At 39.2% G+C, this 15,175-nt stretch overlaps 1 protein-coding gene across 1 annotated transcript in view; it reads left to right on the forward strand.

Annotated features, from left to right (window-relative positions):
- ABCA12 (ATP binding cassette subfamily A member 12) overlaps window positions 1-15,175 on the forward strand; it is a 203,365-nt gene that overhangs the window by 57,118 nt on the left and 131,072 nt on the right. The window contains exon 3 of the mRNA XM_040228568.1: window positions 14,598-14,751. Within this exon, the coding sequence (XP_040084502.1) occupies window positions 14,598-14,751 (154 nt within the window). The remainder of the gene's footprint in view (window positions 1-14,597; window positions 14,752-15,175) is intronic.

Genomic DNA, 15,175 nt, shown 5'->3' on the forward strand with positions numbered 1-15,175 from the left:
GCCTCAGTATTGCATTTTATATGTTTATTTCTGTTGATTTATACTTTACTGTATTCAGTTTCACCATGTACTCCATGCATAGATATATCACAATCTACTTATCCTTGGTCTTTGAGGATATGAGTTCTTCATTTTATTTATTTATGATGGTATTGTGATGCATATTCTTTTATGTCTTTGTGCATATGTGCACATGTGGTCTAGCATATATACCTAGAGCTATGAGTATTTTCAATGATGTCGAATGTGGCCAGATGCTTTCCATAGTGTGTGTGTGTGTTAATTGCTCAGTTGTGTCTGACTCTTTGTGACCCCACAAACCGTAGCCTGTGAAGCTTCTCTGTCCATGGGATTCTCCAGGCAAGATTACTGGAGTGGATTGCCATTCCCTTCTCCAGAGGATCTTCCCAACCCAGGGATCAAACCCTCGTCTCCTGCATTGCTACACTTCCACAGCGTAGCTTTACTAACATACTTCTTCCCCACCATGGGATGAGAGCTTCCACTGCTGTGTATCTCTCCAGCACTTGGTGTGGTCAGACTTTTTAAACTTTGGCCTATCTGATAGGTGTAAAATGGCATTTCATGATTTCAATTCTATTTTTCTGAGGTACATTCTTTTCAGAAAAAAAAGAGCTTTTTTTCTTAGAAAAAATGGGAAATACTAACTGCTATGTTAATATTTTTGACTCTACAACTTAGGAAAATGCCACTGGGGAATTTTTCTCTTTTTTCTCCTAATGAAACAGTGGCTTTGATGAAAAGTTGTTCTACAGAGAGGGAGGGGGAAGGCCAACAAAGCAAGCCATGGATCAACTTAAGTTGTCTCTGTGATTGGCAGAAGTCTTAGTAAGAGAATCTTTGGCTTAGGAGAAAGTCAAGTTTGACAAGAAGATGAGACTGCTACTTGTCAGCAGTGCTGCTTGGAAGAAAAGGTTGTGACATACATTTTCCACTGGCAGGTTGTCACAAGAATTATTTGTAAATCTATGTAATATGAATACCAAAGATATGAATATTACACAAGCTGTTGAGGAATGATCAGATTTGGAACCCTGTGATCAGATCCTGTTCTTCCCAAGACCATCTATTGAATCAGAGAAGTTACTGTTCTGCCTTTATAAGACCTAATTCTTTTCTATACAATGCTCCTAGCAATTCATTGCTCTGATTTTTATTCTTATACTGTAATGCACAAAATTCTCTGTGATCATAACTGAATCAGATTTCTGAATAAAAAAAAACCAGTTATTAGTAGCATACTTCTATAGGGATGACAACTGAAGTTCTTTTCTCCATGTCATAACTCTTAATGGGTTATTGAGATCACATTTTAATTTTCAAACATAATTTTCATCTTAAATGCTTAATACTTCAACATGGCTAATCACATTTTATAGGAGATTCTTCTACTTGTAATAGTTATGATGGATAGGTATCCAGATTTATTTTTCCTGCATAAGTGAGGAAATGACTCATGGTAGAGGTCATGGTTACATAGTAAATCACTTGCAAAGCTAGGATTAAAAAGGATAATTTTAAACTCTTGTTCCTGTCCTTTACTTCACTCACAAGAGTAATTCATAAAAGTTAACTCAGAACTTAACCCAGTTATCAGATAAGCAAAGATTTGGGGGAGAGTTTGCAGGGGATATTTCTATCTAACACCAAACAGCTTTATGCTGTTTTTGTTGCCTCAATCAGTATTTTGTATACCAGTACTATGATGATGGTGCCCCAGCTTGGAAATGACCTCTGTTACTAAGTGGTACTTTGGCCCCCTCATGCGAAGAGTTGACTCATTGGAAAAGACTCTGATGCTGGGAGGGATTGGGGGCAGGAGGAGAAGGGGACGACAGAGGATGAGATGGCTGGATGGCATCGCTGACTCGATGGAGTGAGTCTGAGGGAACTCTGGGAGTTGGTGATGGACAGGGAGGCCTGGCGTGCTGCAATTCATGGGGTCGCAAAGAGTCAGACATGACTGAGTGACTGAACTGAACTGAACTAAGTGGTAAGGGAGCTCAGTTCCTCAGTTTCTCCCTAGTCTTTGCTGCTTAGTGGCAAACACTCTCAGGGTCTCTCAGTCACTCACCATTAAGGATGGGTTACTGGATGGTTAGTCACTTTCAAAGATGCTCCTGTGCTGGGTGGGAGCAAATGCACTAGGACCTACTGAAGTATAGCTCTTGATGCCTGACAGTTAGTATTTCTCTCAATATAGGGAAAGCTGTACCTCTCCCAAAGCATTTATTTATTTTTATTAACACTGTGAACTGGCTAAATGATCATTTCTTTCAGTTTCTTAGGACATTCAGGCTCAAATTTGTGGTCCACCTCTAATAATATACAGACCTTTGGCACCTATTATGTGCTGATTCTGTTTTTTCTTGATCTTTGTTTGTTCTCATTCAGATTTCCTCATTACCTTATTTTTTTCCATTATAGAGTGTGTACTTTTAAAAGCCTCCCTAAATCCTTCTGGAATGAAATTCCCCTCTCCAAACAGTGGCTTAGGTTTTGCTGAAGGACTCCCACATTTGTAATGCACAGTTGTAATGGACTCCCACAAATAAATACTGGAGTATTTGCTGAATTACTCTATCTAAGCTAACTTGGTGAAGGGAATTTTAGTATGGTGAGACTCAAAGCCAGTACATTTCATTATATAAGAATTATACTCTTGGAAGTGGTGGGTGGGGGTTAGGGGGAAATCTTTCTAGTTCCAGGTCACTTTTCAGTTGGGAGTTTGTGAGAAAATGGGTTAAGGCACTGTTTACCCATGGAACATTCATTCACAGGATAGGAGCCAGTGCTACCTTAAGAAACAAGAAAAAGAAAGGAAATAAATTCTTTTTCCTAAACTAGTTTGGTCCCAGAGTTGATGGAAATCCTGATGCTCCCTTTCTTCCTACTCCCCCAATCCCAAACATCACATGGAGAGAGGAATCAGTTCCTCAGTTCATTCTTCCAATGCAGGCTTTGTGGGTTAACTACCCACGTACCTGGCTGATATGCAGTGTCGTTAGCAATTAGCACAGTCAGAACTCCTGCACAAGTCAGAACAGATGTGGTGGCACTGGGAGAAATATCACTCTTCTGGAGTACCCCCTCTTTTTGCTAAATTTTAGCTGATATTGCTGGATCTGTGTGGGAGGGGAGCTTATCTTAAGGGAGAGCCTGCAACTGATGTGGCTCAGCACAGTGGCTCTCAGCCCATGTCTCTATCGGGTCTTTTTGATATGATCAATCCACACAGTCATACCAATGTATACCCAGCTTCATATCAGCCCTGCCCCAGAGGCCAGAAGGCTCTCTCTTGGTCAGCCACATCCAGAGAGAATTAAGAAATTAAGCTTAATAGGAAGAATGTCCTGCAATGAAGTGAGGAGTCAGGATTAATTTTTTTTTTTCTTTTAACTTTAACTTAGAAACAAATAAAACTGTTGCCAAGATTCTGTTTGTGAATGCCTATGGCAGGGAGTTTTTAAAAATGCAATTGTGAGTCCCTCTGCATAAAAGACAAGTTTCAGAAAGGCAAAATACAGGTTATGGTTAGGCCATCTAACAGGACAAACAGACCCCACTCACCCAAGATGAATTGTAGAATTCAACATTCTTTGCCAAGTGGGAATATTTTTTAATAGTATTATGGAGATTCTTACTTTTAAGTTTCTCAAGTCAGTCCATATGGGAGTTTATTATCTAGCATATATGTGTTCCTGTTGTGTGTCCTAGCCTTGAATCAAATCATTTTGTTTATGATTTGAATAGATCAGACCATGCCCTTTGGAAGCCATCACCCAAAGGGTCCCCTTAATATTCAGAAAGGAGGGCTGTTCATTCTGTTCCAGAAACTTAGTAATGTGACTGAAGCAATGTGACTGAAACTTAGTAACTTTTGACTGAACATCAACTCAAGTGTGTACTTTGAGGACTGAAGAGATAACATCCAAAGAGACTGCAAAATCCCTAGTCCAAACTGTCTCACCCTGTTATCTTAAAAAATAATAATAGTAATAAGCCAAAGATGCAAAGCAGGCAGGAATCATTCCCCACTTCCTCTCATGCCTGCAACTGCATAGCCAGAGCCCAAAATTGTCTCCACAGGGACATTTTTTGCATCTTTCAAAATCCATTGACTGTGGTTCTTAGAAGCAGCTCCAGGGAGCGTGGGAGATGTGGGAAGGATCCCAGCATGCAGAATGCCATCTCAGTAACCCAAAATCTGTTCTTGTTCTCAATAACCCTAGCCAGTTTGTTGTTGTTGTTCAGTTGCCAAGTCATGTCTGACTCTTTGAGACTCCATGGATTGCAGCACACCAGGCCTCCCTGTCCCTCATCATCTCGTGGAATTTGCCCAAGTTCATGTCCATTAAATTGGTGATTCAGTTCAATTGATTGGTCATCCAACCATCTCATCCTTTGCTCCCTTCTTCTCCTTCTGCCTTCAATCTTTCCCAGCATCAGGGTCTTTTCCAATGAGTTGGCTATTTGCATCAGGTGGCCAAAGTATTAGAGCTCTAGCCATTAGACATATACAGATGCCAACCTTTTGTGTATAGGACCTCCTTACCCACCGCTTTAAGGATTAGGCATTGTGCCTCAGCCCTCGCTGCCAGGAACAGTCTACATTTGCCAATGGATTTGAACTTGGGAAAGCACTTGTGAAGCAAGACTTGTCTGGGGAGAATTAGGAAGGATGTGTCATGACACCACACCCACTGAGCATGCAGTAATTGAAGCATTACACCAGCTGATATAGGTGCACATTATGAATTACTAGGGGAAGAAACATGTCATGCAGTCCTCTTATCCACCCATTGGTTCACAGCACAGAGATGAGAGACCAGGCAGAACAACAGAGCCCTAGCCACTGTGCGTGAATTAGACAAATGTTGCAATAACAGTGAGCCTTGGTAACTCATGATTCTGTGTGGCCTTTCCTTCCTCAGCTTTCATAGAACTTTCCACAAGCTGTATCCAATTAATCTTCCTTGTGCCCCATGAGGTGACAAGGCCCATTATCCTCAATTTGGTGGATGTGAAAATAGAGACATAGACAGATTAATTTGCCCCGGGAACTCAATGAATTAACAGCAAAACCAGAGGTGGTACCTGTTCTTCACAGTTTCAGTCTGTTCATTCCAAGATGTACTGAAACTTAACTGAACAAAATATTTTTTTCATTATTGTCCTATGTCATATAGCTCTAGATCCATCCCTGGCATCTTGTCTTTCATGTGACCTTGAGTAAAATTGTTTGGTCTCTCTGAGGTTATCTGTGAAATGGGTGTACACTTGCCTTACCTATCCTATAGAACTCTCATGGGGTTCACATGAAATGATAGCTGTTTAATTCTGTCAGATGTGAATCTTTTTTTTAAACCAATATTTTACTATGTATTTTCAATTATATTTTATTCATAGTATTTCTGACATTTCAGGAAAACAAATGACTTCTATATACATTTTATTTACTAAAACCATGATGAGCTTTGAAATCAGACACTAATTTGCTTTCTTTCTAACACACAAACACACACATACATATACACATACAAGTAACCCAGAGTTATATTTTAAAATGTAAACATGAAAGAAAATTTAATAGAAGAATGAACCTTAGCACCTCCTCAGTGCCAGCCACACAGTATCTGCTCAGTAAACATTTATTTAATAGATGATGGATGAATTCACTTTGTGGATAATAAACTGAGCAGTTGGTGTTAGAGATGTCAATGTGTCCTAGCTAGATTTTTATAGAAACCAAGAACTAAAGGGCCTGTAACAATGAATGTTATTGATTTCATTCATCAATATCAGTCTATCTACTTTTATAAGATACATGAATATAATGCAATATTATCCTTTGTACTTATCCACTGAGCTCACTGTTAATATATTTATTGTTATCCTCTGAACTTACTATACTTGGGTGATAAAATTGGAAACATTGCCTTACAAATAATAAGGATGTATATTATGCTAAAATTCTAAATCATTCTGTCTTACTGTGACCCTCAGGGGTTCATCTATTCATTGATTTATTTATTAATATAATTAATAATTGCTTACAATGTGCCAAGCATTGTGCTAAGAAATATGTTAGAACTTTTCTTTCTTTCACATAGCTTATTCCTTAGTCTTTCCAAAGGGCAATTTTATTGAGCTGATGTCTCTGAAGATTCTCAGTCCTATCAGTATTGAACCCCAAGCTAAGGCCTCTGTGGCTTCCCCGGTCGCTCAGTGGCAAAGGCCTGCCTGCAATGCAGGAGATGTCAGCAGACATGGGTTCAGTCCTTGGGTCAGGAAGACCCCCTGAAGGAGATGGCAACCCACTCCAGTATTCTTGCCTGGGGAATTCCACGGACAGAGGAGGCTGGTGGGCCAGAGTCCATGGGGTCGCAAAGAGTCAGACGCAATTGAAGTGACTTAGCATGTACGTATGCAAGGTCTCTCTGGGCTGTGAAGGTAAAAAAAATAAAAGAAGTTTCTCAGAAGGAATGAAGTCAGAAAGATCCGCTGTATTTGATTTTACCTTGTGATGGGCAGGGGTACAGGATCAAGACAAGCTGATCCTCTAAGTGGAAAGTGTGTGGGAAGGAGAACAAAGACAGTCCTATAGTGCCTGACAATTTGAAATGTCAGGTTTTATGTCGTTCATAATTTTGAATATGTCTTTTACATGTAATTGAGAATAAAATTTGCTCAAAAACTAGAAGAAGAAAAGGACTTACTTAAATAAATTATTACATCTTTACTTCTGAGATTCATTTTCTTTCTCATATTTGTTTAATTCATATCAGGTTATTTGATCATTTGTAGGTAATGTTTCTAGAAATGTTTGTCCTATTTTGTGTGCTTGTCATGATGACAGATTGTTGCTGTGATGTTTCACAAGGCAACTTACCATTTGCCTGCTTAGAAGGACTGATACGTTTTCTACAAATGTGACGCTGTATCTAAAAAGTTAAGACAAACGTAGCCTCTCACATGAATAACTCCATATTTTTAAAAGCCAGGATTTTATTCCAAAATTTATCATTCACCTCTTCACTAGGGTAAAGAACAAATTCCTTTCACCTGAAAACACAAAAAATCACCTAGGTTGGGTTCTGACCTGCTTTGAGAAAAACACAAAGAAACACAGTGGAAGTTCTCCAATTCTACCATTATTATAATATTTACAAATGTCACCAAGGCAGCCTACAGAATGCTTTCTGAGCCTAATGATGTCAAATGGAAGTAGCTTCATTACCAAAAAGGCTGTGACATTTCTTTCTCTAAAAATACAATAAGTAGAAAATAGTACTTCTATAGATAGTGCCTGTGAGCAACAAGCTCCTGAATTTATTATGGAAGTGGGCAAAAATCCTTCTGTAGTAGTGAAAAGGGAAAAAAGAATAAGAGAAGATGTTGGGGAAAATGCATCTGTGGCTATATCAGTGACAAAGAGATAGAGGGCTAGATGAGAGAAAGGGCATTAGCAGGAGGAGGAGAGAAAAGAAGAAATGGAAACAAGAAGGCGGTGTGTGGAAAGGAAAGACAGAAGACTGAGAAATAGAGAACAGGGAATAGTAAATAGATTAGTTGAGATAAGGGAAGAGGAAAAGAAGGAGTGAGGATGAGTGCAAGCAAGAAATGAACGAGGGACTTCCCTGGTGGTCCAGTGATTAAGAATCTACCTTCCAATGCAAGGGATGCAGGTTTGATACCATTCAAAAAACTAAAATCATAGCATCTGGTCCCATGGCAAATAGGTGGGGAAAAAATGGAAACAGTGACAGAGTTTATTTTCTTGGGCAACAAAATCACTGCCGATGGTGACTGCAGCCATGACATTAAAAGATGCTTGCTCCTTGGAAGAAAAGCTATGACAAACCTAGACAGTGTATTCAAAAGCAGAGACATCACTTTGCCAACAAATGTCCGTATAGTCAAAGCTATGGGGTTTCCAGTGTCATGTATTGATGTGAGTTGGACCATAAAGAAGGCTGAGCACTGAAGAATTGATGCTTTTGAATGTGGTGTTGGAGAAGACTCTTGAAAGTCCCTTGGACTGCAAGGAGATCCAACCAGTCAACCCTAAAGGAAATCAACCCTGAATAGTCATTGGAAGGACTGATGCTGAAGCTGAAGCTAGCTCTAATACTTTGGCCACCTGATGAGAGGAGCTGACTCATTTGAAAAGACCTTGATGCTGGAAAAGACTGAGGACACGAGGAGAAGGAGGTGACAGAGGATGAAATGGTTGGATGGTATCATTGACTCAATGGACATGAATTTAAGGAAACTCCGGAAGATAATGAAGGACAAGGAATTCTGGCATGCTTCAGGCCATGGGCTGCAGAGTCAGACACGACTGAGTGACTGAACAACAGGGAACTAGAATCCCACATGCTGTGGACAACTAAGGCCATGCATGACAACTAGAGAGTTCCTCACGAAGAGCTGATGTAGCCAAATAAATAAAATAAATATTTTTTTTTTAAAAAAAGAAATGAATGAGGCAGGAGAGGGAGAAGGACATGTGTAAGAGGTTATCCTCCTGGGGGTTCAGCAAACTACAGTCTATGGACCAAATCCAGTCCATTGCCTTTTCTTGTAAATTAAGCTGTATTGAAATACAAGCTGGCCCATTGATGTGCATATTGTCTGCTTTCATGCTACAGTGGGAAGGCTGAGTATTTGTGATGGAGCCACAGCTTAAAATATTTACTATCTAACTCTAGTGGAAAAGTTTGCAATCTAATGTTCAGTTCAGTCGTGTCTGACTCTTTGCGACCCCATGGACTGCAGCAGGCCAGGCCTCCCTGTCCATCACCAACTCCCAGAGCTTGCTCAAGCTCATGTCCATCAAGTCAGTGATGCCATCTAACCGTCTCATCCTCTGTCATCCATTTCTTCTCCTGCCCTCAATCTTTCCCAGCATCAGGGTCTTTTCAAATGAGTCAGCTCTTCGCATCAGGTGGCCAAATTATTGGAGTGTCAGCTTCAGCATCAGTCCTTACAATGAATATCAGGATTGATTTCCTTTAGGAAGAACTGGTTGAATCTCCTTGCAGTCTAAGGGACTTGCAAGAGTCTTCTCCAACACCACAGTTCAAAAGCATCAATTCTTTGGAACTCAGCTTTCATTATAGTCCAACTCTCTCATCCATACATGACTACTGGAAAAACCGTAGCCTTGTCTAGATGGATCTTTGTTGGCAAAGTGATGTCTCTGCTTTTGAATACACTGTCTAGGTTGGTCATAACTTTTCTTCCAAGGAGCAAACGTCTTTGGATTTCATGGCTGCAGTCACCATCTGCAGTGGTTTTGGAGCCCAAGCAAATAAAGCCTGTCTGTAATCTAATCTTATTGTTCTTAAACGTTAGTGTGCATCAGAATTTCCTGGAGGGCTTGTTAAAATAAAGATTGATGAACCCCATCCCCAAAGGTTTTGGTTAAGTAGATCTGAAGTAGGATCTCAAATTTTCATTTCTAATAAGTTGCCAGGTGATGCTGGTTCTGTTGGGCCAGGGCTTGCACTTTGACAACTACTGCTTTTGTTTGTACATAATGTCACACACCAATATTGTCCTGAATAAAGACATTTGTGCAGCAAGGGAAAGGAAAACCAAACTTGATCCTCTTTCTAGATAAACATAGATGTACAGATGGATATCATAATTCTTTACAAAGTATCTTTTTTAAAATTCTTAAACTGGATTTTTTATAATGCGTATTTCATTCTTAAAACAATGACAACTGAATTTGATTTAGTTAAAAGCTTAGTTAACTGGTAGTTTACTACTAAAAATGTTTGGTTTGCATCCATTCCCTGTAATAACATTTCATGGCTACATGGGACACAATAGGTGCTTAATAAATCAGTGTTATTGTTGTTGCCACAGACTCTCTTATTTTAATGAGTATATGGTTCTTGTTAAAAGGTGATGGTAAAATACATAATTCCAGCAGTTCATGTTCTGCACTGCACTGTGTTAACTTAACTTTGTACACACATCAGCCTGTTCCTCTTTTCCTTGAACCTGTTGTAACAGGTTAAACATCAATTATCAAAAAAAACTGGGAAATGTGAACTGTCTATACCTTTTGAACACAATAAGGTCTTGTTTCTGAAGAGATTCCTTAATGAATTTTCCTATAAAATAGGCATATCTATTATTAATCACATCAAGGAATGTTGTAGGTTTAAATTCTTTCAAAATTTTCTTTAATAATTTACAAACTGTAATTAGTTCCAGAATAAGTAACACTGGCTGTAATGTTCCACCTCTTCCTAGATCTTCTTCCCCTGACATCTTTTCCCTTCTTTTCCTCATTTCCTCTTCCTCTAACCTTGTGGCTGAACTGCCATTGTTTTCAGCACTAGGTCAGTCACACCATCTGCTTGATGAGTGCTTTAGGGGAAAGGGATCATCTGTAGCCCTTCTATCGGCCTTCCATTCTGATGACCCCCTGCACATGCTTGAGATGGACTAGGGATAACCCCATACCCCAAATGAACGGTTCCAGATGGGATCTGTGTAACAGGGTGACTTACCATTCATGGTGAAATTCCACTGCAGAACTGTAGAGGTCTTGTATGGCAGAATGTTGTGACAGAGTGATGTGAACTGCTAACAGACAGTTCGATGCTCTTGAGCTTATTCAGGGAATTGTGCTACAATGAAAACAGTGAAGGTTCACTCCAGGTATCACTTGTTTAATATCAGGGAAGACACTGGTCTTTCTGGTGTCAGAAAAAGAAGCTTCTTAGAAGATAGTAATGAGTCAGCCAGTTCAGTTCAGTCACTCAGTCGTGTCTGACTCTTTGCGACCCCATGAATCACAGCACGCCAGGCTTCCCTGTCCATCACCAACTCCCAGAGTTCACTCAAACTCACATCCATCGAGTTGGTGATGCCATCCAGCCATCTCATCCTCTGTCATCCCCTTCTCCTCCTGCTCCCAATCCCTACCAGCATCAGGGTCTTTTCCAATGAGTCAACTTTTCGCATGAGGTGGCCAAAGTACTGGAGCTTCAGCTTTAGCATCATTCCCTCCAAAGTATACCCAGGGCTGATCTCCTTCAGAATGGACTGGTTGGATCTCCTTGCAGTCCAAGGGACTCTCAAGAGTCTTCTCCAACACCACAGTCCAAAGCATCAATTCTTCAATGCTCAGTTTTCTTCACAGTCCAACTCTCACATCCATACATGACCATGGAAAAACCATAGCCTTGACTAGACGGACCTTTGTTGGCAAAGTAATATCTCTGCTTTTCAATATGCTATCTAGGTTGGTCATAACTTTTCTTCCAAGGAGTAAGCATCTTTTAATTTCATGGCTGCAATCACTATCTGCAATGATTTTGGAGCCCCCCCAAAATAAAGTCTGACACTGTTTCCACTGTTTCCCCATCTATTTGCCATGAAGTGATGGGACCGGATGCCATGATCTTCGTTTTCTGAATGTTGAGCTTTAAGCCAACTTTTTTACTCTCCTCTTTCACTTTCATCAAGAGGCTTTTTAGTTCCTCTTCACTTTCTGCCATAAGGGTGGTGTCATCTGCATATCTGAGGTGATTGATATTTCTCCCGGCAATCTTGATTCCAGCTTGTGCTTCTTCCAGCCCAGCATTTCTCATGGTGTACTCTGCATATAAGTTAAATAAGCAGGGTGACAGTATACAGCCTTGACGTACTCCTTTTCCTATTTGGAACCAGTCTTTTGTTCCATGTGCAGTTCTGACTGTTGCTTCCTGACCTGCATAAAGGTTTCTCAAGAGGCAGGTCAGGTGGTCTGGTATTCCCATCTCTCTCAGAATTTTCCACAGTTTATTGTGATCCACAGAGTCAAAGGCTTTGGCATAGTCAATAAAGCAGAAATAGATGTTTATCTGGAACTCTCTTGCTTTTTCCATGATCCAGCGGATGTTGGCAATTTGATCTGTGGTTCCTCTGCCTATTCTAAAACCAGCTTGAACATCTGGAAGTTCACAGTTCATGTATTGCTGAAGCCCAGCTTAGAAAATTTTGAGCATTACTTTACTAGAGAGTGAGATGAGTGCAATTGTGTGGTAGTTTGAGCATTCTTTTGCATTGCCTTTCTTTGGAATTGGAATGAAAACTGACCTTTTCCAGTCCTGTGGCCACTGCTGAGTTTTCCAAATTTGCTGGCAAATTGAGTGCAGCACTTTCACAGCATCATCTTTCAGGATTTGAAATAGCTCAACTGGAATTCCATCACCTCCACAAGCTTTGTTCATAGTGATGCTTCCTAAGGCCAACTTGACTTCACATTCCAGAATGTCTGGCTCTAGGTGAGTGATCACACTATTGTGATTATCTGGGTCATGAAGATCTTTTTTTTGTACAGTTCTTCTGTGTATTCTTGCCACTTCTTCTTAATATCTTCTGCTTCTGTTAGGTCCATACCATTTCTGTCCTTTATTGAGCCCATCTTTGCATGAAATGTTCCCTTGGTATCTCTAACTTTTCTTGAAGAGATCTCTAGTCTTTTCCATTCTGTTCTTTTCCTCTATTTCTTTGTGTTGATCACCGAGGAAGGCTTTCTTATCTCTTCTTGCTATTCTTTGGAACTCTCTATTCAGATGCTTATATCTTTCCTTGTATTCTGGTGGATTTCTTTCCAATTTTGTTTGAATTTTCAAAACTTTAATTCATACTGGTGTTATTGTGTTAGTTTTTCCTGTGGTTGCTGTAACAAATTATCACAAACTTTGTGACTTAGAAAAAGCACTAACTTATTAAGTTACCGTTCTAGAGTTCAGAAGTCCAGGATTTTTTTAATCTTTGTGAGTTAAAGGTGTTGGCAGGGCTGCATTCTTTCTGGAGGCTCTAGGAGGATCTGTTTTCTGGCTTCTAGAGGGAGAAGGTAATGGCAACCCACTCCAGTACTCTTGCCTGGAAAAATCCCATGGACGGAGGAGCCTGGTAGGCTGCGGTCCATGGGATTGCGAAGAGTCGGACATGGCTGGGTGACTTCCCTTTCACTTTTCACTTTCATGCACAGGAGAAGGAAATGGCAACCCACTCCAGTGTTCTTGCCTGGAGACTCCCAGGGACGGGGGAGCCTAATGGGCTGCCGTCCATGGGGTCTCACATAGTCAGACACGACTGACACGACTTAGCAGTAGCAGCAGAGGTTGCCCACTTTCCTTGGCTTTTGGCTCTTTCCTCCATGTTTAAAGTCTACAGTACTGCATCTTTCAGTCTCTCCATTTTGTTTCCTCTTATTTCCTGGCCAATTGTCCTACTACCTCTTCCTTTTTATTCTCAATTTTTAAAAAATATCTGTATTTAAGTTACTTAAATTTCTACTTATTATTCTTTCTATTAATAATGCATACTTAGCCTCATTGCTCTTACTATTTTTTCTTTTTTTTAAAAAAATTCTTTATGTTTATAATGAAAACATCTGTACTGCCATTCATTTTAATAGGTTCATGAGAAACTTAAGGTTTCGCTTTTCAGTCTTTGGTCAAAATTATCCTCATGATTTCAAAACCTTTTTTTAAAATTCATTGTATCTGTATTCCCCAAAGGGAGGAAGCCAGTGTTTTAGTACCAAACCTAATTTTTTGAAAAGATTTGTCATTCACAGCTTGCATGTTGTTTTAACTCATGTATGCTATCATCATATTTTATAAAGCAAATGTTAAAGGTTATAAAACTGGTTAACTGCTACAATAATTGTGTCTTTAATATTAGGGAAAATCTTCATATTCATTCATATCATTATTATTGGTTTTTAAATAGGAAGAAAATATTGTGTGTATAGGATAATTTAAAATTTTGAGGACATCAAAGATATTTCCTGTATTTGGAAGACCAGTTGCATTTATAACGCCTTTGATTACAAAAGAAGATATGTATAGTGTAGGAAAAAATAGTTAATATAGAGTCAAATGAAAGTAAACAAGGTCATGTGAAATATACCACTAAGGAAAAATAATTCCTCCAATTCAAAAGAAATGATACAAATGAACTTATTTACAAAATAAAAACAAACTCACAGACTTAGAGAATGAACTTATTTTTTATTTTTATTATTAAAACTTATTTATTGTTTATTTGACCTTGCCACCTGGCATGTGGAAATCTTAGTTTCCTGACCAAGAATCAAACCACTCCCCTTGTAGTGGAAGCACAGAGTCTTAACCACTGGACCGCCAGGGAGGTCCTGCTCCAGATTTTTTAATATATTACATATATTTTTGAAAAAATTATGGCTATTCTGGTCATACTGTTTTCTGATCTACTCTTTTAAATTAGCAATGTATTATAAATATCTGTATTAGTTGGCATTTTTATTTGTTGCATTGTATTTTATTATATGGATAATATAATATAGATTTATTGTTAACACTCTGGCAAACATTCTTGCAGCTAGTTCCTTAGAATAAATCCCAGGAAGAGAAATTTGTGGGGCAACAAGTATTTTAAAGTCTTTTGATCCATAGGGGACCCAAACAGTCATAATCCAGAAGATAATTTCACAGAATGGTTACTGCACTTCTTTCCCTTCCCAAGGAAACATCATAGTGATTTAATTACTGTTTGCTTTTTTTTTTTACTTTCAGGTTACCTTGCACCTCGAAACCTTCCTAGTACTGGATTCTTCCCATTCCTGCAAACCCTACTCTGTGACACAGACTCTAAATGCAAAGACACACCCTATGGGCCACAAGACCTGCTTCGTAGGAAAGGAATTAACAGCGCACTATTTAAAGACAGGTAGGGGCATTTCCCAAGTGTATTCAGTCACTTTGAGAGATCAAGTCTTGTTTCCTTATGAAATATATGGGAATCCATCCTAGGTTAGATATACAATTTTATTTTCTATATCTACAAATGTGATGATCTAAATATGAAAGAACAAAGTGGTTACAAACTGGAATTACCATGTTTATGTGGAATTAGGCATAATCCTCTTTGGATGAATTACTCAGTTTTTGCTTATGCTCCCGTAAGGGATAAGAGAGGGATATAAAATAGATGGCTATAAGAACCTGCTGTATAGAACAGGGAACTCTACTCAATACTCTGTAATGGCCTATATGGGAAAAGAGTCTTTGAAAAAGGTGATTATATGTATATACATCTGTACACCTTTGCTATACACCTGAAACTAACACAGCATTATAAATCAACTATTCTG

The sequence above is a fragment of the Oryx dammah genome, unplaced genomic scaffold (genome assembly GCF_014754425.2).
Source record: "Oryx dammah isolate SB20612 unplaced genomic scaffold, SCBI_Odam_1.1 HiC_scaffold_27, whole genome shotgun sequence".
Taxonomy (NCBI): Eukaryota; Metazoa; Chordata; class Mammalia; order Artiodactyla; family Bovidae; genus Oryx; species Oryx dammah.